Raw genomic sequence first — 24501 nt, 5'->3', positions numbered from 1 at the left:
CATTCCATACTATTATATTTCAATTTTGGAGATAAAGATAATGAGAAGACCTCATCCTGACCCCAGGTTCCAAATGTAAAGGGTAAAAATAGTTTATATAGGGTTAAAATGCTTGCTACAAGAAAATTATTCCGAAGCCCTCTCTTTATATCTGATTTGAACAATCAGACAATCAATCAATCAAACATTTACACAGACATATAATTACGTTAAACAAATTTTGATGAATCAAATATATTCCACCTTTTCTGTACTTTGGCCTTGCTCTATAAAATACTTGAAGAACCCTCCTTCATTTTTGTACTTCAGCTTGTAACTGGTTACCCACTGGAACCAACCATCAGCATTTTGCCCTTGTGTTGCTACACGTGTTACTTTGTACTGTTTACCAAGATCAACCTGAAGCCATTGGTTGAAGTTATTTGTTAGTGCTGACCATCCTCCTGTCTGGTATGTAGTCCTTTGATGATACAGCCTTGCTCGCCTGGCGTCATAAACGTCACTGCCTCCACCCCAATATGAAGAGGCACTGAATTGTCCGTCAGAGATTGCACCATTCTCCAAGCCGAGAGCTTCTTGGCATTCTGAAGGTTTTATATTAATGATAAAAACACGGCGTTGATAAACATAGCTTTTAAAAACGTATACATGTGTCACCCTTGTAAAAAGGAATTATTAAGATTTTTAATGTGATTGAGTGCTGGTAGTAGGCAATACTGACGATACACCAATCAAAACACCAAATCCCCCTGGGTTACTAGCCCGGGATTTCACTTGGCAAAGAAAATCTTGAACCCGGTTGTATTTGAACTCACGACCTTCGGGTTAGATCTACCGTCGCTCTACCGACTGAACTACGAGGCCAAACGGGAGCAGGTTGGGGTTATTTAGATAGTGAATTCGCAGTATGTATACAAGTGACGAAGTCAGAAGAGCGGTAGATCTAGTCCGGAGGCCGTGGATCCAAATCCCACCGTAATATTCGTTTTTTTCCCAGAGGGATCACTCCCAAATTTCCATTAACGGGGAAGCTACCCAGGGGGGATTTGATGTATCGGCAGGATTGCCTCCTTCCGACATTCAATCACATAAAATATTACTAACTCTTTATTAGGAACGTACAATGCTTCATGCATATGCGTTTCCGGCACAGCCACACTGAATTTATCACTAAAACTCCTCGCAATGAAGTTACGAGTTACATTTCAATATTTAGGGAAGACATTCATTACGTAAAGAAGTCCTTACTTATTTGATAGATTGAACATTTATATTGTTCAGATTAGTAACTAAACTAAATCGAACACTATCCGCCCGGTGTTCCTTGAATTGCATGTTCTATTACTGAACATAATCAAAATCTTTCAACGTAGTGAGTTCCACTAATTTCGGTCAGCTTGACTACTTATCCTTTTGAGTATATCTGCGAAGAAAAAAGGAGGAATCCAGGAACCTAACATTGTCTTAAGAACTCAGTTCAGTGACAGTATTTTGTTTTGGCAAAAACGAGTCGGCTGAAGAAATTGTTTTAAAGATAAAGGTTATCAACAGACCATTCAAATGCAAGGGATAGAAAAGCGAGATGGGTATAGTTTGTGCTGGCATATTACGCCGCATGATATTCTGCAAATATTAACTTTTTACATTCTCCTGTTTTTGTAAATCACGGTGCTAAAAGATACTATCATATATCTTGAATTTAAAGGGACACTTTCACGGTGATTTTAATGCTTTTCGGTAAAAAGTATTAAAATTGGCGAATAGGTCTTCTCAAACATAAAATGCACCTAGTACATCAAAATGGAGATATACAGTTGAAGAAAAAGAAGGTAGCCATGATAATTTTTAGGTGTTTTTCCAGTCCAAAAAGACGAAAGCTTTTTCAAAGGTAGACCACTATTCGTAGATTCCATATGACTTTAGGCTCTTGAGTTTTTGAAGTGAAACTGGTGATAATGTCCCATTAAGAGCCGCACGATGATTGGCAAAATGGAAACCCTGAACAGTACCTTGACATCCATAAAGTTCCGCCCTCATTGATACGTGACTAACCCATGCTATTGGTTGAAAACGGATGTAACGTGCTGTGATTGGTGGGTTTAGGTCGTGTAACACAACAGTGTCCTGGTCTGTGTTTCCAGCAAAAACCTAAATAAGTCGAATGAAAAGTTGTCAGGCATAAATCACTTCAAAACCATATACACTTAAACTGTTGATTATCACACTTCCTTGACTAAGCTCCATCTAAGAACCTTACTGGAGAAAATGTAAAGCTAACAAAGTAAGTCATTACTTCCACCACCATTGTGGTCACACCTTTTTCTTTGTCGATACTATCCTAACACCAGCAACATTAAACTGGGTCCATTTCTACTCAGGGCATGCGCAATCCAGTGTCATCATGATCTTTCAATTTCATCGCTCCTTTAGTAAACTACTAGCGGCCGAAATTTAAGTACTCATGCTGAGGACAGGTAGACAAATGTTGTTTGTTTACATGTTCGCTACAAAATAATTAACCTGCCATTTAAAGCTAGCATTATCATCAAATTCGTTTCCGAGATACGAAATCTGAATTACGAAGGCGTTTATTCAATAAATTTGACTTCGTCACTCGATACGACCTTTGCGGCTTCCGGCGACAAAATATTTCCAAGAATTGATACAGGCCAACTTCGTTTGTCCGAGTTTATTTGAGTGGGTCTATTGAACAAATATATTTCACTTTTACATGAAAAGTGCCTTAGGGTAAATCTTGTTGTAAACAATTGCATATACAAACGTTCAAAACAGCAAAATGTGACTGATTCGTTCGCGCGCGGAAGAGAAAATGAAAAATAATAACTTCTAACATTCAAATTTGGCTCATTTTTTAGTCGATCAGTAGAGATTTATCAGAAATGTGATATATTCAGAAAAATGTAGGGGTCACCGGCCATTAATTTAAGATAGTTATCTGCAAGTGAATTTAACACAACTGCTTCCCACCCTATATGTGCTAAGAAAGTTTTCTCAGCGCGCGCGCTCAATGCATGACGTGGCGTGACGTTGCAACATGAATTACGAGCGCAGTAAGGATGCGCATAAACAATTAGCGCAAATGTCTTTAAGAACTAAAAGACCTCAAAGTTTTGATCTATTTAATTTATATCACCTTGTCCGTCGTGTGTCCTTGTTCTCTGTAGTACTGGAAGTTTACTCCATCCAGACTGTAATGCAGTTTGTACTCAGTTACCCACTGGGCGTGTGCGCCATTTCTTCCTTGTGTTGCTACACGTGTTACTTTAGTGTAGTAACTACCAATATCAATCTGCAGCCATTGATTAGCATCTAATGTGGCAGCGGTCCAAGCTCCTGCGTTGCCGTTACCTGCTTCATTGTGTAGTCTCCCCATGATAGCGATACCAAAGGAATCATAAGAGGATGAGGCACTAATTTGACCGTCAGTTATTTGACCACTTTCCACCCCTAATGCTTCTTGACATTCTAAAAAAATCGGGTTAATAGAATCGATAAAAACACAACGTTAATAAATAAACCATTTATTTTGCGGGCGGAGAGGTAAAAAACACCTGCCCCACAAAGAGACCCAATTTCAATTTCTTCTGCCGTTTGCTGGTATTGGAGGTGGGCGAGATCTCTGCACCGCCCTTTACCTATATAGATGAGATAGAGGGGTCCCGACTGCTATCCGCTATCTAAATGAACAGATAGGGGACCATCCATCACCTATACAGATTACCTATGTAGGCGGTTCCGCCTGCTGCTCGCTGCCCATATGGAGGGGGAATGGGGTTCTTACTTCTATTCTCCACTTGTATGAATTGGGTAGGAGGAGCCTGCCTGCTACACGCCACCTATATAGGGATGTGTTTAATAACGGGTGTCGTGAATGCACCGCCACCAATATTGACATGTAAAGGTAGCCTGCCTGATATTCGATGCCTATAGACTTAAGGTTGCCCCTCTTTTTAAATTATCCAAAAGTTTGCTCCGGGTTTGAGCAATTTCTGACATGACCTTTGAAATAGGAGAAGGAGCTGACAATGAAATGGTTTCAAAAACCATCTGTTGACAAATTCAACGGTGGTCGGACAAACAGCATTGGCATTCGTTGGTGACGGCCATATGTGGTACTTAAAGCACAAAGACCATTAAGTAAGTGATGCTGACTTCGCGCTGAGGCTTATAAAGTGTAATATCCCACCGGGATGGTTCGGATAAAACCGCTAGACAATCGGATTGAACCAACGCACATTACAAACTCGACGGTTTAATGGCGGACCACATGCATGCGCCAATGGATAATACAATACATGGAAGACTTAAACAGAGGAAACTGTTTATTCATCCTTAAACCTCGATGAGACTTCTTTTGTTTTAGTCTGCCCTAGCCTCGGCGCCATGATAGAATTGAACATATCGTAAGTGGTCTTTTGACCTTGTTTTATTCTGAGACTATTGCTCAGCCTGAATTAACCTAATCAACTTCGAATTCACAATTTGTATCAATATTTCGTTTTATTTTGTCTTTTTCTGCAGACTTTGGCTGAAAAAGTTTCAAATTAAACCATAACTGACAGTTACCTGTTGAAAAACTTTTAAAACAGTAAGAATTAAACCTGGGCCAATTAAACGTCAATGGCTGGATTTGTAAAAACTTGGCCATTCTGGGATACGCATTTGAATAGCAACTCAATGAAACCGATTGTTCCAAATTAAGAACACAAGCAGGCCCGCGCGAAAAGTTTTGTGTGTCAAACATGTGATGTCAATGTTTTTTTTAAATATAAATTTGGGCACACAATTTTCGCGTTTATCGTTTTTCTTATTCTGGCTCGTTGTTAAAGCCGTCATTTAGAAAACTTGCGTTAAAATGGCTAATTCGTTGACATTGAAATCAGTATTTTTTTCTCAAGTCTTAAATGACAAACAATCACTGAGATATTTGCAAATGAACCAGAATTATTGTTTCTTCTTTCATACTTGACTGTGCTTTCGTTCGTAGCGATGCGGCACCAGTCTCGCTTTAATTTACTCGACCCAGACTCCGCCATTTAAATATGGTCGAGCTGAATTATTGTAGAAATAAAAATCCTGGTACGAACCTGGACACCCGTAGAGCTCCACTCTCATGGAAATGTGAGAATTCCACGTTACTGGTTGAAAACGGATGTAGCGTGCTCTGATTGGCGGATTTAGGTCATGTGACACAATAGTGTCCTTGTCTGTGTTTCCAGTGAAAACCTAAATCAGTAAGATGGCAAATTGTTACGGATAAATCATTTCACATGATATTACTGAAGAAATGTTTCATAAATGAGTTAGGACATTCTATGGGGTTTCAAAACACAAATGAATTTCAGATGTCATGGTAAAGCTAAGAAATTTGAAATTTTCTCCAGGTTTTGCCAGTTCTTAGAATACGTTGACAAGTAATGAGTATTGATTAAAGAGTTAGTATTTTTTAACAAGCGTATTGTATAGCTAGGGCCGGTGTACCTCGCCGCTCTTTTTAATCGCAGCAATTGTTGTTCAGTGCGAAAAAACGATTTTTCTTACCGGAAAACTTGCAGCGTAAGCTACATCGATCTAGTGGTATCAGCAACTGTTTTGTGATGGTCATAAATTTGCATAACACAATATTATCCCTTGTAAGGAGAAGTTTCTTTAAGCTAAGGCTTTTTTGCTACCCACAACTTTTATCCAAACCTACGAACCACGAGGACACCAACAAACCAAATAACCTTAATTCCATTCACTACCCACGACTGATAGGTATACTTCCCCGAAAGCAAAGACCTCAGATGTAAATTGACTACAGTTATGAAGAAACAGTGGAAAAACACCACAACAGGGTGTACAAAACTAATTTGATATTCCTTGTTACTCTCTTCAGATGTTATAAACTGAACATCAACAAGGTTTATCCTTATTATCTCTCTTAACAAAACAAAATCTGATTGCATTCGCGAAGTTTTACTCTAAAATATTTTTATTTTATGAGGTTGATCAATCCTCGTATATGGTTCACGTTTTAGCTACCACATTCTCGTCCCCAGAGCCGCTGGTCCTTCTTAGCCGGCGGAGCCTGTGCACGAGAAACAAAGGAGTTTCAAATCTAGCCAATTAAATCAATCGTTTTAAATTCTCATATAACAAAAGGATTTTAAAACGGTTCCTGGTCCTTTTGTTAAAATCGTGGCTTCACCAGTTAAGAGAGACAAGCGGCTCCAGGGACGAGAATGTAGTTACCCAAACTGGTAGCGATAGGAAAAGGCTGCTAATCCCAAAAGTAATGAGGTTCGTTTCTTCCAAACTTTACGGTAATAAAGTTCTAGGATTTCAAAAATTTTTTCAATACAGCTGACAGTGTTTGACCGAGAATTCTAAATACGGCAAGTGGTATAGAAGTGCGCTTATTACTTGGCTCATTACTTAACAAATAATTCATAAGTGACAAGTAACTTCATCTACCTCATTAATGATCGAGAAATACCCTGGAAATGCGATGAATTGTAGAGTTAAGTGAGAAATTAAGAAAAGAGGCACACTACACTGAAAAACTCGGGTTTAGAGTTGTCTAGTTTAGTCCCCAATTCCACATTTTAATTTTAAATTGGTGTTAAATCTCTGTTTATGTATCTCTATTTTGTCAAAATTCGTAAATCCTTTTCTTCGTAATATTCTTTTTCTTTGCCTAAAAATGTTGAGACATGACCTTTGGAAAGGTCATGGAGCTTTCCACTAAAAATCTATTAAAGCAATTTGCGCAATTGCATAAAACAGGAGGAAAAACCTGCAGCAACAAATGACATATGTAAGATGGTCACCATCTACGAATGAAGCAGCATTCTCTTTGAAACTGATTTTATGTTAAGTAGATAATTAACGTTGAAATATAAGCAGGAAAAATTTAACGCTCATACGAAAAAATGTTTTTCACCTTGTCTGCATTTTGCCCTTGTTCCCTGTAGTACTTAAAGTCCACTCCGTTATTACTGTACTGAACCTTGTACTGAGTTATCCACTGGTTGACATGTGCATCAGGATTGTTCCTTCCTTGTGTTGCTACACGTGTTACTTTAGTGTAGTAACTACCAAGATCAACCTGCAACCATTGATTGGCGTCGTTTGTGAGAGCTGACCAAGCTCCGTTTTTACTTGCAGTATGGTTAAAGTTCAGTCTGCCCAGTATGGCGGCATACCCGACGGAGTCCCATTCTGAAGATGCACTGATCTGTCCGTCCGTGATCAAACCACTTTCCATGCCGAGAGCGTCGTGACATTCTAAAGGTTTTATGGAATTAATACGAATACAACGTTAATCAAAACTAACAAAATTCTCGAACGTGATTGAGTGGGCGCCAATTCAGTGTGTAATCATACGAGTGCGCGTAGCAGGAGTCCGATTTGTTTAATCGCGAGTATGATTTCAGACTGAATTGGACGACACGAAGTCATGTTACCAATTATCAAAACTGACAAAATTTGAGAAACAAACAAACTTTACTGGTAAAATTGCTAAACGTCTTTTTGAATACTGCAAAACATATTACAGTCTTCGCTATTAGGGGTTGTTTTGTTTAGGTATGCTGGATGAGCTGAAACGCCGGTTTGGAATAGTGTCGAGGTTCCTTTACTCGTTATTATTGTTTTGCAAGGATATCTGGTGTCCCGGAATTTATATTTTTGCACGTGAGACTCACAAACATTGCAGGCGGAGATTGCGCAGTACGGACTAGAAATCATCTATAATACCATACTATTAGTGTTCTAGTAACAAAACATATTTTTTAAAACAACAAGAACAACAACAAACACCTATAAGCGGTAAAAAGTTTCCACATTTTTCCAATTACAAACAACATGCCACGATAAAACAGTGCTAGTACATAGATCCGAAATTTTGCAAAATATTGATTAAATTCACATTCATTCAAGCCCAGCTATTAGTGCACAATTGCCGACAGTACTCTAAAAAGTCATAGTTCTTAACCAGGTTCTTGTCCAAACGCGCGTGGAAAAAATTGGAAATTTCTGTGCTATCCTATTAACATTTAATCTAGGAGAAAAGGGTATTAAAAAGGTAAGATACACGACATCGTTTTAAAAACCCATTTTGTTTTCTCTATAACGACTTCTACAGGGCATCTATTCTTCCTGTCACCCTGAACGGTTGTACAAAAACGAGGGAGGTCCTGGTAACGAGATTGCGCCGCTTGTATTGACCTCATAACATACTGCGTAATTTATCACTATCTCGTCTACAAGACAATATTATGTGATTGTCGAAACGTAGGCCATTGTACCGTACCTAGACATCCATAGACCTCCACTCTCATTGCGATGCGAGTATGCCAAGTTTCTGGACGAAAGCGGATGTAACGTGCTCTGATTGGTGGATTTAGGTCATGTGATACTACAGTGTCCCTATCTGTGTTTCCAGAGAAGTCCTTAATAAGTAGAATAACAGTTTTTAGGGTACATCATTAAATAAACTTCACTGCTCTAACTGTCGATCGTCACTTTTGTGTATGAAACTTTATCAAATGACAAGATTTGTTTGCGAATTTTGTAGCATGCATTTGCTGTTGGTCTCAAATGGCCCTCAAAAGGCCTAATAATTGAGATTTTGGAATGTTAAATTTTGTTAATTTTTTCGCATGAAAAGCATTTCGTGTATCAGCAAAAGTACCTAGTCCTAAAAAACCGTTTTGACCAAACCCAGACAGGCTTTAATTTCACCTTGTTTGTAGTTTGTCCTTGTTCCCTGTAGTAACGAAAGTGCACGCCATTGTCACCGTACTGCAGTTTGTACATGGTCACCCATTGGTTGGTACTAGGCCCGGAATTTCTTCCTTGTGTTGCTACACGTGTTACTTTGGTGTACTGACTGTTAAGATCAACTTGGAGCCATTGGTGAACATCAAGAGTACCAGCGCCCCAAGCCCCAGCTGCGCCTGAACTTTTTTGAAAATGCAGTCTACCGTGGGCAGCCACTTGAGAGCCAGTATTTTGTGATGAGGCGCTGATTTGTCCGTCAGTAATAACTCCGCTCTCCATCCCAAGAGCTGCTTGACATTCTGTAAATGCAATGGATTCCATAAAAATACATCATATCTGAAATAAGCGAACTGCACTGCAATCTCAAAGAAATATTTTTTAAAAAATTTACGTTTCGCTTTAAGATTTTCTATGCATTTGATACCTTTTAACCTCATAGTAATAAAGTATTAAAAATTAATCTTGACTTCACTCACTCGCTCACTCACTCACTCCATTCTGTTAGGAGAGAAATTACGATGATTAAGTTTTATTTGTTTACAAGCTTAGCTGTTAAAAAGAGATAGAAAATCCAACGTAGAAATATTGTTTTGGCAGGATTACGCTTTAGTTCATTAGCCAAACTAGCACCTTCTCTTATGTTTATTGTCCGTGTAATCCTAACTATAAAAAAGTGTTTAATTACAACCTGTAGAAAACTGTAATCCACCAGCGCGGTTTTGTAAGTAATGAATGTTTCAAAGCTAGGATTAACGACAGCCAATAGATCTAAGGAAAGTTTGTTTATGTTTTCAAAAATAGCCTTCCTAGTTACTATATAAATAGAAGTGCCTTGTAAAATATTCTTTGGTTATGTTCTTGGAAGTAAAGTCTACAGTTGGAGCAAGTTTTGTTTGTTACGTCTCTGGATATTCCAAATACTGCAATAGAATCCGGCCTTCCCGTAGCAAGCGTGGTCCCCCAGATATTGGAGTTTTCCCTCAGGTTTGAAAAAGGGCTTTCCCAGGCCATATGGGGAAAAAAAGGAATACAATTCGCTCTACGAAGCCTCAGAGCACAAGCTATCAATAACCCATTCACGCAAGAGAACATTCAAATGAAGTGAGATTGTAACATTACTAATAACAGCTATAAGCTACGCTGTACATGCAGTTTCGCTTGCCATGTGACGTGTTTTAAGAAAGCGTTTCAGCTCACTAGAAACACGAGATCCAAGCAGCACGTTTTTGTTTCGCGTCGCGTCATCCGGTGTCACGTTATCCGTTTATAACGCATCGTTTTGAGTCAAGCAGAAACTAGATTTCACCCCCTTCACAAAATTAACGCTTTTCGTGCTTTACTTAATGCTAAAGAGGAACAAAGGAACAAATAGATACACATAGATAAACATAGATGCTGTCAATATAAATGACTTTGTTTTGGTGGTGAAAAAATAGAATTCGCGCTAAAAAGCCTGATAACACAAACCATCAATGACGCAACTCTCATGGAAAAATAAAACATTCAAAGGCAAATGAAGTAAGATTGTTACATTATTGGACGCTTTTTTGGACAAAAATGCGAAGGTCGGCACTTCATCGAATTACCATGAGGTTGCTCGAAGAACTTTGATTCTGTTCTGTTTCGACACTAATTCGGAAGAACAGATGTCATTAGGACGGTCTGAATAAAGGTTTTTTTGCGTATGCTAGCCGAGTGATTCCTATTGTTGGTGTTTTATTTTCGAATGTGCCAAAATACAAATACAAATACATAGATGCTGCCTATATAAAGGAAGCAAAAGCTTTAGCAGCCGACCAGCAATCCGATGCAAAAAAATACCATCTGGTCATTTATTGAGCTTTTTGCTTAAATTATACGTTCTATTTCGCAACTCCACCGTCAGTAGAGAATGCAAATAGCGTGCAAAGCGAGAATAAATATATAAACAATAACCTCCATTTCGCGAAAAAAAAAAAGAAGAACGGATACTTGTCCGCTGGCATATCTATTCCTCGAGGCAAACAATTTATCGAGAGGATAAGTGTTGTTTGTAACCCCCTAAGAAAAGATAATATCCAAGGACGAAAATCTGGGCATATTTTTCAATTGTTTTACACAGGACGTCTCTCTTTACATGCGTTTGGGAGATGTCAGCGCAGCAGACAAACGTGAAAGTTATTCTGTTAGCGTTTTAAATATTCAGTTTCATTTAAATTTAAGGACTTATTTGGGACGAAAATTGAAAGTGAAACATAAAATTTTGAATTGTGCAATATCACCTGGGTTGTGGCTGCGTTACGTGACGTCTTCAGACAAATTGCGCCCAATAATTTATTTTTGATAAATTATACCTCACTACCTTTGAACTTCGTAGTCCTTTTAGTCATCTTGATCGCATGCAACACAAACACGACACGAAGACTAAATTTATTTATTATTAATTACATAAGTGAAAGTCAGTCCATTGATTCGTCGACTTATCGAGAGCTAGCTGTAGGTGAATAATTATCGTTTTCTTGAGTTCCTGTAGTAATAATGGCTGGGCACGTACCTGCACATGTATGGCCATCTGATGCTAAGCTATGTTCCGGGTCTGGACATTCACATGTATAGCCCGGTGCAGTATTTACACACGTGTGACTGCAGCCGCCATTTGACGTGGCACACTCGTCAGTATCTGAAAGGAAATTTTCTAGGCTATTCTTTACACGATACAATATTCACTGCAAGCCTGGTCATTTTGGTTCGCTATGAAGCTTATATTTAATGTTAATCATTTCCGATACATTAATTTCCACCCAGGGTCAGTCTACCGGTCTAAAACAGATATGATGTGCAGTGATTGGTCGATTAAGATTATGAAAAACAACAGTCTCCTCGTCTAGGATATTTGCAGGCAATACGCACGTGATTGTGTATAAATCGTCAGGCGACTTATTTTTCAAAGTTCCATGACACTATATATATATTCTTCTCGTTATTGCAACAATAACAATGGAACATTTTTCTTTTTCTGTCAAGTTTTTGCTCTTTCGACTTGACGTTTTTATGGATACATGTTTCGAAAGGCTGTTAACCCCTTATTTCCCAAGCCTCCACGTGCTAAAAATTAATTGTTATTTTTAAAAAAACAGTCTCAACAGGGTTGAGTCGTATTTGAGGTGCACCAACTCGATTAAAATACTCAAAACAAAGCAAGGACGGTTTACCTTATTAATCCTGGTGTGGGGTGGGCCTGGGGGAGGGCTTCAAGTGCCCGCACTGACTTTAAAGTCATTGCCAAATAAATAATTTTAAGGTGAATGACAACGGCTTCCAACAATTTCCAATTCTTATACATTGATGGGTCACTACTACAAAGCTTTGTCAGTTGCTGCTACAATTATGGCATCATGCAAACGCCCAACCATTCGTAAACAAATTGTTAGTTTCATTGCCATCGCTGGTTACCATAGCAACAGTATAACCTGTTAGGTTTAAGTGTTTTTAACTCAAAAACGAGCGCTGTAACCCTTTATTTTTTGTTATTGAGTAATGATCAACATGATAGAATACCATGTTTTGCAAAGTTAAAAAGAATTCCTGGTAGCGGTTTCATAGGCACCTTAAATTTTTGAAAAACCGCTCTCAGCAGTTTTTTTATAACATTGCAACAAGTTGTGTCTTAACATGCTGATCACAACTCAAGAATAAAAATGGGGATAACGAGGTTGTTTTTAAGTTATAAGCAATAAAAGCGAAATTAAAGGTGCTTTAATGGGTAACCAGTGATGTAAAAAATAACACGATTTGTCTACCAATGATTGGGCGTTATTGTAGCATTAACTGATGAACATTTTTAGTACGGACCTATCAGAGTATAAGTGCTGGAAATCATTGTCAGCCACCTTTAGCAACATTGGCCAAACTTCGCGACTCGTCCTAGCAAGCAATTATTGGGAAACATTCTGATGTGTTAATTCTTTAACCATGTGACTTCATGTTTCTATGGTAGCCTTGTTTCAAGTGTTTTCGTTGTACACATGGCTAGGTACGTACCACATGTGTGGCCATCTGGCAATAAGGGCAGTTCCGGGTCTGGACATTCACATGTATAGCCTGGTACATTATTAACACACGTGTGACTGCAGCCACCATTTGACGTAGCACATTCGTCAACATCTGAAAGAAAAATAAAATTTTCTTAGCTATTCTCACACAATGCAATACACACTGCAAACTATGTCGCTAACTAGCTATATTCCAAAAATCATTTGGCTCGTTATGTGGCTTATATCTGATGTTCATTATTTGCGAATACAAGCTTGGGCAAGCCTATTGTTATTATTGTGTATAAAGCGTGATGCTCTTTGCAATGCCCTATACCTTTAGTTTACTTAGACACATATTAATGATCTACCTATTCCTTTCTTGTGGTGAATATAGATGATTTTTCTCTTCCTATATCTATACATATACCTATTCCTATACCTATACCAAAAACAGGTTTATCTTTGCTGGCCTTTTACTACTGGGGCGGGGAGAGGAAATTAAGTGCCCGAGCTGAATTCAAACTCATTTCACCAGAAATAATTTAAGCAATATTGGACAACTTTCGTCACTCGTTGTAATAATTATCGGGAAACATTCTGGCGTGTCAACTGTTTGACCATGTGACTTGGTGTTTCAATGGCAAACATGTTTTCAAGTGTCTTTGAAGTATACATGGCTTGGTATTTACCTTCACATGTGTGGCCATCTGAATGTAAGGTCATTTCCGGGCTGGGACATTCACATGTATAGCCTGGATCAGTATTGACACACGTGTGACTGCAGCCACCATTTGACGTAGCACACTCGTCAACATCTAAAAGGAAAATTTATATTTACAAGGCTAAAAAGGTACATTTAGTGGGTTTCCCAGGCCGCATCCATCAATTTGTTTGTATAGCTTGTCATTAAAACTGAAAACTGTATTCTTGGTGACATTACAGAGAAGACGTCTGAAGAGTAACTTTGAGCTGAGTTGTGGTAACTTGTAATTGGTGTAGATTTCATGAATGATGTGGTCAATGGTTTCATCGAGCAGAACTTCATTAAAGAGAGAGGACACATCATATATATGAGACCAAGTATTCATCATCATCAACAGATCGATTACTTAGACGCTCGGCGAAATCGGTGGTCGAACTTTTCCCAAGGGGAATTACATGAGATATATATGCATGCGTGCGGACGCGGGTAATTTTTAACCCTGATGATGGCAAACAGCCGAAAACGTTCGGTTTCAACATTTTACTTTTACAATTTTTAACCTTTTAGCCTTGTAAATAGCATACATTGTATCAAGCGAGCATTGTGGACATAAAAGGAAAATGTCCTTGGCTATTCTCCACATAATACAATATACAGTGCAAGCCCGGTGTTACCAGCTCGCTCCATTCCCAAAATCTGGCTTTATTTCGTTTGTTTTGTGACTTTTATCCGATGTTCATTATTTGTGAGTACTGGAATTTGCATAATTTTAGTTAAAATCTCCAAATAGACATTTCAGTGTGACACGTGAAAAATAACTCAATTAAAAAAAATATGTATTTTCGGTACACTCTGCGCTGATAATCTTTAAGAACTATATGATGACAATTGGTTGATAATTTATGATATACCGCTTATTTCCGGCTCGACAGACATTTGGGAGAGACGTCCTTAGTTCTGAAAAGTTTACTCGCAGGCAATACGCGTAATTGTGTATCGTCAGGCGATTGATTTTTAAAAGTTTAAAATGTTACGATACTTATCTGCATTCTCGTTATTCCAAAAAAGATCATGAAACTTAGATCATTCGACTTGACATTCCCATGGAACCACGTTTCGACAAACTCATACTAACAATTCTCCCGAAGCATTTTGGTGTCAACTGTTTGACCATGTGACTTGGCAACAAAGTGTTTTTGAAGTATGCATGGCTTGGTACTTACCTTCACATGTGTGGCCATCTGAATGTAAGGTCATTTCCGGGCTTGGACATTCACATGTATAGCCTGGATCAGTATTGACACACGTGTGACTGCAGCCACCATTTGACGTAGCACATTCGTCAACATCTGAAAGAAAACAATTCTTGGCTATTCTCCACACAATACAGTAAGTTAGCAAGAGTACTGGAATTTGGATAATAAATCTCTTAGGATAAAGCAGTGATTTTGACGAATTCTTCTTTTTTTGCTATGGTAACCTTTGTGACTAAGCAACCAGTGAAAAATTAAACTTTGGTCATATTTGATCATTATGGTGTATTTTGGCAAAAATCGAACATTGGCTTCCTTGATAATTTTAATTTTCAAAGCAACCTCCCTAGGGCCAAAGAAACTACATCGAGCCTCCTTAATATCTCAAGGTCGTTGAAGTTTTAGACATTTTCAATTATGTGGTTCTGTTCTACAGGTATTGAGCTTTCACCAAATGTATAGGCTGATAGGGTTTCCTCATAAAGCGCGCTTGTAAAAGCGCGACTCCATACACGGTCAATCAAAGTATACTGACAGAATTATTTGAAGTCATAAAATGATTTATGAACTCGAAGGCTAAGTGAACCATAAGGTGTTCGAGTAAACGTCATGCCTTGAAAGGGAACTCGTCATGGAAAGGAAGGATATACAAATAAGTTCAGTGTCTGAAATTGATCAAGGATTTATGTGGTAGCTATTTTGAGTATTGGGGTTGAAAGGTGGCAATGGGTCCCGGTTGGGTTCACTGGGGCCACCAGGTGCACCCTTTAAAATGCCGGGAAATGCCCACCGGCTCAAACAGGCTCTGCCACCAAGTCGGCTGTTGCACATCCTCGCTGTAACCCTGGTAATGCAGTTCCACACTGCAGCTGAGCAACAACGGCGAAAGGCGAGCATCCGGCGCCTTCAAATAACGGGATATCAGTGGCTAAGGGAAGGAAAACCCTGACAGAAAAACCCTGGCCCTCCAGGTTGGGGGTTGAGCAGTAGGCTAACCCCCTACCCTCATAAAACACTCATGGTTACAGAAACGTCTACAGAAAACCGTATCACTCAACCAGTCTTGGGCCAAAGAGGAGCAACCCGAAACGGGATTGAAATGACGCACTGCAGTCAAACCCACATTGTGGACGCTGCAAGGCCGAACCGACTACTCACACCCAAGACTACCATTAAAGAGAAATCGTGGAAGGCCAAAAAACAACTGGAGAAGATCAGCCGAACAAGAACTGCGGCAAATAGGTCTACGATGGACCCAAATTGAACACCAAGCCCAAGACAGAGAACAGTGGAAGAAAACTGTGGATGAGCTATGCTTCACTTAGGAGCCAAGGCTATATATATATATATATTTTGAGTATTGTTCTGACGGTAATTAATGTTTTTCTTTTTGAAAAGTAAATACAGTAATATATAAGCGTTCTTTAAAATGGATTGGTAGATATTTCCTAGGATTAATTGTCAGCATAGAAACCGTCTATTTTTCTTTATTTGTTCTTGCACGTGGTTTGTATAAACGTCATCTAACTGTATATCATAGGCATGTGCTGGCATGTTGAAATAAATTGTCAAATAAATACCATGCAATTAATTACCTGGAATTTGGACGAGTGGATAATATCTTAATATAGGACCTTAAACAGTACCTTGAGGACAACCATAGAGTTCCACTCTCATTGATATGTGGCTATTCCAAGATACTGGTCGGAAACGGATGTAACGTGCTTCGATTGATGGGTATAGGTCATGTGACACAATGGTGTCCCGGTCTTCGTTTCCAGTAAATTCCTAAATTAGTAATAAGATAAAAAAAATGTGATTTGTTCGTTGTTAGTGGTACCTTTAGGGTTTAAATCCGATAACAGAACAAGACGAACTCAAGGGAACCAGAATTCGAGTTATCGGGGTAAAGTTTGATCAAGGGAAGCAAAATTTGGTTCAAGTTAGCGGGGAATTCGAGTTATCCGAGTTCGAGTTAGCTGAATGATAATGACTGAAAAGTGAGGTCAAATCCAAGTGAAATGGTTAGTTCGAGTTAGCAGGGAAGTTCGAGTTATCAGAGTTGAGTTACCGGGGTTCTACTGTAACTGTGTCCTATACACGGCCCCTCGTGCTTCTTAATCTGGCGTTTAACACAAATCGGGCTTTAAACACATACCTACGCTTTTATGTTTGGGTTCCTCGACACTCAGCTATCACTTTTCCTTTTCTTTACGTTCATTTTAGATGGCCAGACAATTCACTTAATTAACCATCGTCTTTTACTACTAAGAAAGGCGGGTTCTGTCTTTACCCATCTCTAATCCCACCTTCTATTACTCCGAGAGCATTAACGCTAAGACAATGAACCTTTGATGGAGTATATATTTTATAACGTCTAAACAAGATTCTGTTAAAATCGGTTACATGACATGATGACTTTATATTGACCTCGGAATCAGGTCATGATTCTCGAACAGCCACCATCTTGGATGTGCTTGTTTGGATTAACTTTTCCATGACGTCAGAAAACTGCATGGCTGACTTGAACGTAGTCAAAGCTTAACTGATAAAATGATCTTAAGTTTAAAAGTTACTGCAAAAGTGTTAAAAAAATTTCATTTAAAGCCACAGGAAATTTCAAACTTTGAAAAAAACATGCCTAACATATATTGTTGCCATGGTGACATCAAGTTTCGTAAGCAATGGCAAGCATGGACTCCTGTGACAAGTCAAACCAAATTGTTTTTAGATAAACTTCAGTCGAGATCACAAAGTTTGATGGCAATTGCTTAAATATTAAAGCTATTAACGTTCAAAATCCGGCAGAGAAGGCGTTGAATAGAGGTTTGTCTTAACAATTGATTAAGCTTGTAAAGCAAATAACCAAAATCTTAAGTTGATATATGTGTTAGAAGAGAATGTAGATAATTGATAATTGTTTTAGAAGAGAATGTAGATTTCACCTTGTCTGCTGTTTGTCCTTGTTCCACGTAGTACTGAAAGTTCACTCCATCGTTACCATATTGTAGTTTGTACACGGTTACCCACTTGTTATCATTACTGCCCGTTCCCTGCGTTGCTACACGCGAAACGGTAGGGTACTGAATGCCAAGATCAACCTGGAGCCATTCATTGACATTGTTTGTCGAAGCTGCCCAGGCCTGTGAGTCTTGTAGTCTGCCCCTTTCGGCGACCTTATTGTTGCTATATTCTGAAGACGCACTGATCTGTCCGTCCGTGATTGCACCGCTTTCCATGCCGAGAGCGTTTTGACATTCTGAAGGTTCTATAGAATCGATACGGATGAAAAGTTAACAAATAACATCGCTAATTTCTTTATATTCCTAGTAAAAACTACTGTATACTTTGTTAAGATTTATCTGTTGATAATCTAATTTTGACGCCGTTAACATTAGATTATTTATCATATGCTGCTTTGAATCCCTTTTGGCTCGACGTCAATTCCTAAAAAGTTGTCCTCGGTTTTGAAGGCAATACGCCTGTATCGTAACCAACTGATTTGTTTAAGGTCGCGCAGGACCCTTGAAATCATTATGTATGTATTTATTTAAAGAGTATGCACGAACTGCGACGACTGAAGCCGACAACAAACGAAATATTCATGAGAATTTTTTTTCTCAGAGTTCTTTGTACAAGTAATTACACGGTATTGTTCTCAGCCTCGCATCCCGTGCGCTGGAACATAGCGAATTATCATAATTAGATTCACAGCTTTAAATAAAGCACACGTTGTTGTAAACATCGACTCGGAAGGTCTTCGGAAGCCTCAAAACCTGCAATTTTGTGTCCAAGTTTTCCCCGCCGATATAGAATTTCAAGAGTTGATTCGCGAGGAACATAAACTTGGTGTACTCTATTGTGTTCTGGCTAGAGCGAATTTTTAAATTTCCTTCTCAAAATGAAGATAGCATGTTTCAAAGTTTAGATTTCACATTAACTTGTAGCAGTTTTTGAAATCGAAAATTTCGTTCTAGTGGGAACACAAAAGAAGTTACGACTTATCACTAGGCTATATAATCATTTAATTTGGTGCGCTGTGCTAGCTGAAAACTTGGACACAAAATCGCATTATCTTCAGTTAAACTTTTAAGGGCTTGTAACATCACAGACAACGGTCATCTCTCAGTAAAAGGACAATCATGATGTAATTCCATCATCCCTGGGTATACTTATTAAATTTTAGAGGAATCGATATTCAAAATGTAGTGAATTAAAGCTTTACAAGACAGCACTCCAACAAGAAATTTGGCTAATGAATATATTAATGAGCAAGGGTCCTGCGCGACCTTAAAATGTATCGTAACCAACTGATTTGTTTAAAATGCAATATGATGATATATTAATTAACCCATTTATACCCATTAATACCCATTCCGACAGTAATAATGAAACTTTGTTCCTTTTCTGTCACGTTTTTGCTTATGTGACTTGCTGTTCCCATGGATTCACCAACCGACCACCAAACTCGTTCCCAGGCCTTCTCTCATTTTCCTCCCTTGCGTGTCGTCTCTCTCCTCGACATGGAAGAAAAAGAAGAGAGGGCCTGGGAACGAGGTCATGGATTCACGTTGGGACAGTTGCTCTACATTTCATCCCCTTACCCAATGTGCTAAAAAATAGGAAAGGAACAGTCTAAACAGGGTTGAGTCGTATCGTTAAAGAAAAGCAAGGAAGGTAAGAGTACTAGAGTAAGAAAAATAAAGACTGTTTTCGAACGATGAACCAATGTTTTGATATGGCTTTTTTACGTGATATACACAGAATTGTTTGCCATGTTTTATCGACTGGTTTACAGACTTTAACCAAACGCAAGACATATGACTTATAGAATAAACTTTAAATGCAGGGCTGATCAAATAGCTAGGGACTGATGTTATAAATTTATTTTGGCCCAATATTTCGGTTGAACAAAACCAACCTTCATCAGGGGCATACAATGCTAAGTGAGTATGGAAACAAACGGTTACAAAATTTAAATAAACTAAGATGAAAAACCGGTACGTGATAGGCTGATAACAAGAAAACAAAACAAATAACGGTAGAAGATAGAAATGGCATGCAACTGACAAACATAATATATAAAGGTTCATCCCGTCTATTCATGCCATAATTAGGTTCAAGTGTTTTCCCTTTGGAGTTTAAGAACGCTTCTGTAGCTTTGCGGATGCTATCTCTTTGTGAGATAAGAAGCGTTCTAAGCGTTATAAGCTACAACACCTATGGACGCCTCTTTGCTGATTTTATCTTTGGGTTTTTCCAAAATATTGGCGATGGTACGGATGGGCTTGTGAGCCACTTTGACGTTAAATTCTTTAAGAACTCTTGAGATTAATCAATCTCAAGAGTTCTTCAAGGCCAAAACGTCAAAGTTGCTCACAAGCCCATCCGTACCATCCCCAATATTTTGAAAAAATCCAAAGATAAAATCAGCAAAGAGGCGTCGAAAGGTGTTGTATATAAAATCAAATGCAAAGACTGTGCGTGTGTCACGTATCAAGGAACGCGCCAAAGCAATTACAACAATGGACAGAAATTCCCTTTTGGCCGTTCGTCAGTTTGGAGACAAAGACTTTTCCTCGAAGCGTGGAAGTCCGAGATGTTAACTCCATTAATGAACACATAGCATTCCCAAACATTTATAAGAAACTTAACAATTTTTAATTGCATGCCACCCCCTATTTTTTGTATCCTTTTTATTCGCGTTTTAGAATTCCAACCCCCCCTCTTTTATTCAGCATTTCATTATCACATTTTTCCTGCATTTTTTAGTTTTTAATTCTATAACATCAGGGACTCCGTTGAATTTTACATATTGCGGAAAAGGCTACAGCAGTAGCCGAAACGTCCTCCTCACAATTTTAAGCCAGTGTCAACTTTTTTATCAAATAATTCAAGATATTTCTTTTGAGGCTTGCTCAAACTTGAATACTACTGCATTTGCTTTTCGACTCTATTATTGGAATAAACGCCGCATCGCAGCATCATGATGCGGCGTTTACTCGAGGGCGGCGTTTATTAATATTTCTGCCCTAATATGCGGAGTTTATTTGAGGGAGGCGTTTAATCTCCTTACAGACATTTCAGTGTGTATAATGTCCAAATACAAGATTTTTAAGTACTTCGTGAACAGCTATAAAGCTCCACCCTTATCGATATCAAGCCAGACCAGGCTACTGGTCGAAAGCGGACATAATGTGCTGTAATTGGTTGATTATGATCATCAAAATAGTCTCCTTGTCTGCGTTCCCAATAACTTACTTAGTAAATACCTAAATCCTGCACTGTGATTGGCTACCAGAACTGAAAAGGTGTAGCTTTCTTGTCCGTTCGGTTTTGCCCGCTTTGTCCCGCAAGAAAATGGTGTTCTTTTTGCCATATGAGAAACCTTCTATTGACCTACTTAGTAATATATAGCTTGGTCGAACAAGATGGCTGGAAATTGGCCTCTTTCATTTTTTGGCGTGATTGTGGATCTCTACTGCCTCTCGGTTCATAAACACGTAAAACAAGAACTCAATATAAATGCAAAGTATTTCTAGTGTACTCTGCAGTGGAACTATGTGATCACAATTGATTTGCGGTTTGTTATATACTGCTTCTGTTCCGGTTTGACATCCATTTGGGAAAAACGTCCTTAGTTCTGAAAGGTTTATTCGCAGGCAATACGCGTAATTGTGTATCGTCAGGCGACTGATTGTTCAAAGTTCCATGTCACGATATTCATCTACTTCTCTTTATTCTAACAATGACAATGGAACTTTGTTCTGTTTTGTCAAGTTTTAGATCATTCGACTTGACAATTCCATGGAACCACGTTTCGACAAACTGCTCAACCTCTCATTTCTCCCAACCTCCATGTGCTAAAAATTGCTAAAAGAAAACCAGTCTAAACAGGGTTGAGTCGGTATTTAATGTGTCTTTGAAGCATACACGGCTAGGTACTCACCGACACATGTCTTGCCATCTGAATGTAAGGTCATTTCCGGACTCGGACATTCACATGTATAGCCTGGTGCAGTATTAACACACGTGTGACTGCAGCCTCCATTTGACGTAGAACACTCGTCAACGTCTGAAAAGCAAATTTTCTTGGCTATTCTCTACAAATTTAGCAATTATTGGATGAGGCTGACTATTATATGAAGAAGTATGCAGATCAAGGAGGGTGTTATCGGCTGAGGCGGATAACACCCTCCGAGATCTGCATAATTATTCTTCATATCCTACGAAAACCGAATTCAATAATTGTTTTATTATTCATTTAAAACATAGTAAGTAGAGTACTATATTCAAAATATTTCCACAGTTCTAAAACATAAAATGCATCTCAATGGGTTCTCACAGACTTCGTCGTAGAATGTTCGCAAAACCGTGGCCAATTCCTCCACTTTTGCTTAAGATAAGCTTTAAAATCAAGTGACTTCCCTTCGAAGCTCTTTGTTTGTTTTCGCTATCTTTATCATCTAATAATTTAGAAATTTTTTCGTCTTAATTTTCAAACCTGGCGACCATTTTCGCGCTTTCTAGCTCAGCACTATCAAATCTGCTGTTACGTGACGTCAATCGTCCAATACTTTTTCTATTATTTGACGATTGACGTCAATAGTCTAATAATTATTACTTCAACCGTCAAATAATTTGAATGAATATTTTGAATGAATAATAATACAATATAAACTGCAAGCCCGGAGTCACTAACTCGCTCTATTCCAAAAATCTGGGCCATTTGGCTCGTTATGTGGCATATATCTGATGTTTATTGTTTGCAAGTACTTAAATTTGAATAATATAATCTCTCTCTTAATAGATCTAGTCATTTCAGTGTGTAGTATGACTGAATACAAGACTTTTACAGTACCTTGTGGACAACCGTAGAGCTCCACCCGCATTGATACCCAGCCAGAATAATCAACCGGTAGGAAACGGATAAAATATGCTGTGATTGGTGGGTTGGTAAGATCATGAGAAACAACAGTATTCTTGTCTCCATTTCCAGTAAATTCCTACATCAGTAAGGTGAAAAATAATAAGTGATTTCTCAATTCAAACCTTGACTGCTTGGGCTTTTGGGTATGTGCGTTTACTTGTTCACACAAGCCTTTAGGAGGCGGTGTGGCCAAGTGAATTGGGCGCTGACCTTGGAATCCCTTTCAGTGATGCGACATCGGATTTTTGTACGCTGGTTTTGTTTAACTGTAGACAACTGATCAATCTCCTAGTAGCTGATTGATTTTTAAATATGTCATGCTTGTTTGTTTCACATCACGGCTATCTTTACAGTGCGCATGCGGCAACTCGAACTGGGCCACTCGTAAGGTTGACCAGTCAAACCTTAATTGAGAACAATGGATGGCTTTCTTGGAATTAAAGTATCCAGACAACAGGAGAAGTCTGGACCAGACACAGCATGAAAATTGGGATTTACGTGTACTTAAAGGTGGTTAAATCTGGTTTAAAATTGTTTATTCAGCTTTACACCATCAATTAAATGTTGTTATAGGTAGTTAAACCAATCTTTACGCTACCATGTGTAAATGTGATTTATAGTTGGCTTAAAATTTTTAGTTTCTTTAGGCAATCTTTAAACTTGAGTGTAACGCTGGCATAAAGGTCAGCTTTAAAAAATGTAAAGTCAGCGTATAGCTGAATAAATTCCAAATCTACGCCAGCTTTATTTAAGCTTTACATCACGGTTAAGTTATGTTTTCATGCTGTGAGAGAGAGCAGGGATGGCGCAGTGGTGAGAGCGCTCGACTCTCACCGATGTTTCCCGGGTTCGTTCCCGGCCTGTGTCCTCTGTGGGTTGAGTTTGTTGTTGGTTTTCGCCTTGCTCCAAGAATTTTTCTCCGGATTCTCCGACTTTCCTCCCTACTGAAAAACCAACATTTCCAAATTCCAATGCGACCTGGTAAAGGACCCGCATGAAAACCAGCTATAGCTGATTTGGCTTCCTCTTTAAATATTGCAAGTTATTTTATTTAATAGCTCTACAATATCGAAACTAACCATTCAAAAAAATTGATTCAGTTCCTGAGAGGTCCGCATCTTCAGCGACTTTGTTGAGTTTTCAAACTGTTGTTACACTGTATTCTCAAAATATTATTGGTTCGTTTACATCCTTTTTTTCAATTAACATTTTGATTGTTCAACTTTTTTCCAAGTGGCCCGGTTGGAGTATTCGCACTGTAAACACAAATTAATCACGTGCTGCCATTTTTAAGTCGTAGGTTTCAGGCAATTCATTTAGTTATGATACATCTTGGCCTTTTCAGTTGCGACTAGCTAGGCATTTCCCGATTATGTTAGCATGTTAACTAGCATTTTTTTTACTTTTTTCTCAAAAAAGAATTGCTAGCATAATTTAGCATTTTTGCCAATTTTATCTTCATTTTTGTCATCAAAGCAAAAATTTGCTAGTTTTTGGTGTTCAAATACTTCTGAAGACCTTTAGTAAACTCCAATTCTTTACTCTCTCCACAAAAATGTGTGCGGTAGTTGTGATTTGCAAGTGGTAGAAGGCCTATCCGTTCAGCGGTTAATTTTTAATGTTGTACCCAGTCCTTGCTCAAAATCAAAACAAGATGGCGTCAGCCACGCCATTGTCACGAACTAACTTGCCGAAAGAAGAACGTCGCGAAGCAGAAAGTAGGCTAGGCCAGCTCCAGCAAAAATAGCATGAGAGCGATCTTTGGAATCCACTGCTGATAAATATAAGCGTAGAGGGCACAGTGCTACGACGAAA

The 24501-nt window shown here is 38.6% G+C and overlaps 2 protein-coding genes across 3 annotated transcripts in view; both read right to left on the bottom strand.

The window, feature by feature from the left end:
• LOC144630294 (uncharacterized) overlaps nucleotides 1–17912 on the bottom strand; it is a 100591-nt gene extending 82679 nt beyond the window's left edge. The window contains exon 1 of one of the 2 annotated variants that reach the window (XM_078488625.1): nucleotides 17702–17912. The gene's annotated coding sequence lies outside the window, so the exon portion shown is untranslated. Of the gene's footprint in view, nucleotides 1–243; nucleotides 487–17701 lie in introns of those variants that run through there. The other variant, XM_078488624.1, reaches the window with a different exon arrangement.
• On the bottom strand, nucleotides 229–21789 carry LOC144629649 (uncharacterized). Its single transcript, XM_078487880.1, has 12 exons — nucleotides 21706–21789; nucleotides 14727–14852; nucleotides 13490–13615; nucleotides 12808–12930; nucleotides 11321–11446; nucleotides 8749–9086; nucleotides 8318–8456; nucleotides 6947–7290; nucleotides 5109–5247; nucleotides 3155–3486; nucleotides 2010–2148; nucleotides 229–584 (listed from the first exon to the last, which is right to left on the bottom strand). Exons 1-12 carry the CDS (start codon nucleotides 21737–21739, stop codon nucleotides 229–231), a joined length of 2322 nt encoding a protein of 773 aa, XP_078344006.1. The 5' UTR covers nucleotides 21740–21789.
• Nucleotides 21790–24501: the final 2712 nt, after the last annotated feature.

Source organism: Oculina patagonica, chromosome 11, assembly GCF_052425735.1.
Source record: "Oculina patagonica isolate OP01 chromosome 11, crgOcupat, whole genome shotgun sequence".
Taxonomy (NCBI): Eukaryota; Metazoa; Cnidaria; class Anthozoa; order Scleractinia; family Oculinidae; genus Oculina; species Oculina patagonica.
Note: the sequence above shows the minus strand (reverse complement) of the source record. Positions and strands in the feature narration are given on the sequence as shown.

Excerpts from the sequence above, each read along its gene's own strand:
- LOC144629649 (XM_078487880.1), bottom strand. The coding sequence starts at position 21,739 with ATGACCTTACATTCAGATGGCAAGACATGTGTCG. Across the intron at positions 11,447-12,807 it reads GCCAGATGGCCACACATGTG|ATACTGACGAGTGTGCCACG; the intron begins GTACGTACCTAG and ends ATTTCCTTTCAG. Across the intron at positions 5,248-6,946 it reads AAGGGCAAAATGCAGACAAG|GTTTTCACTGGAAACACAGA; the intron begins GTGAAAAACATT and ends TTACTGATTTAG.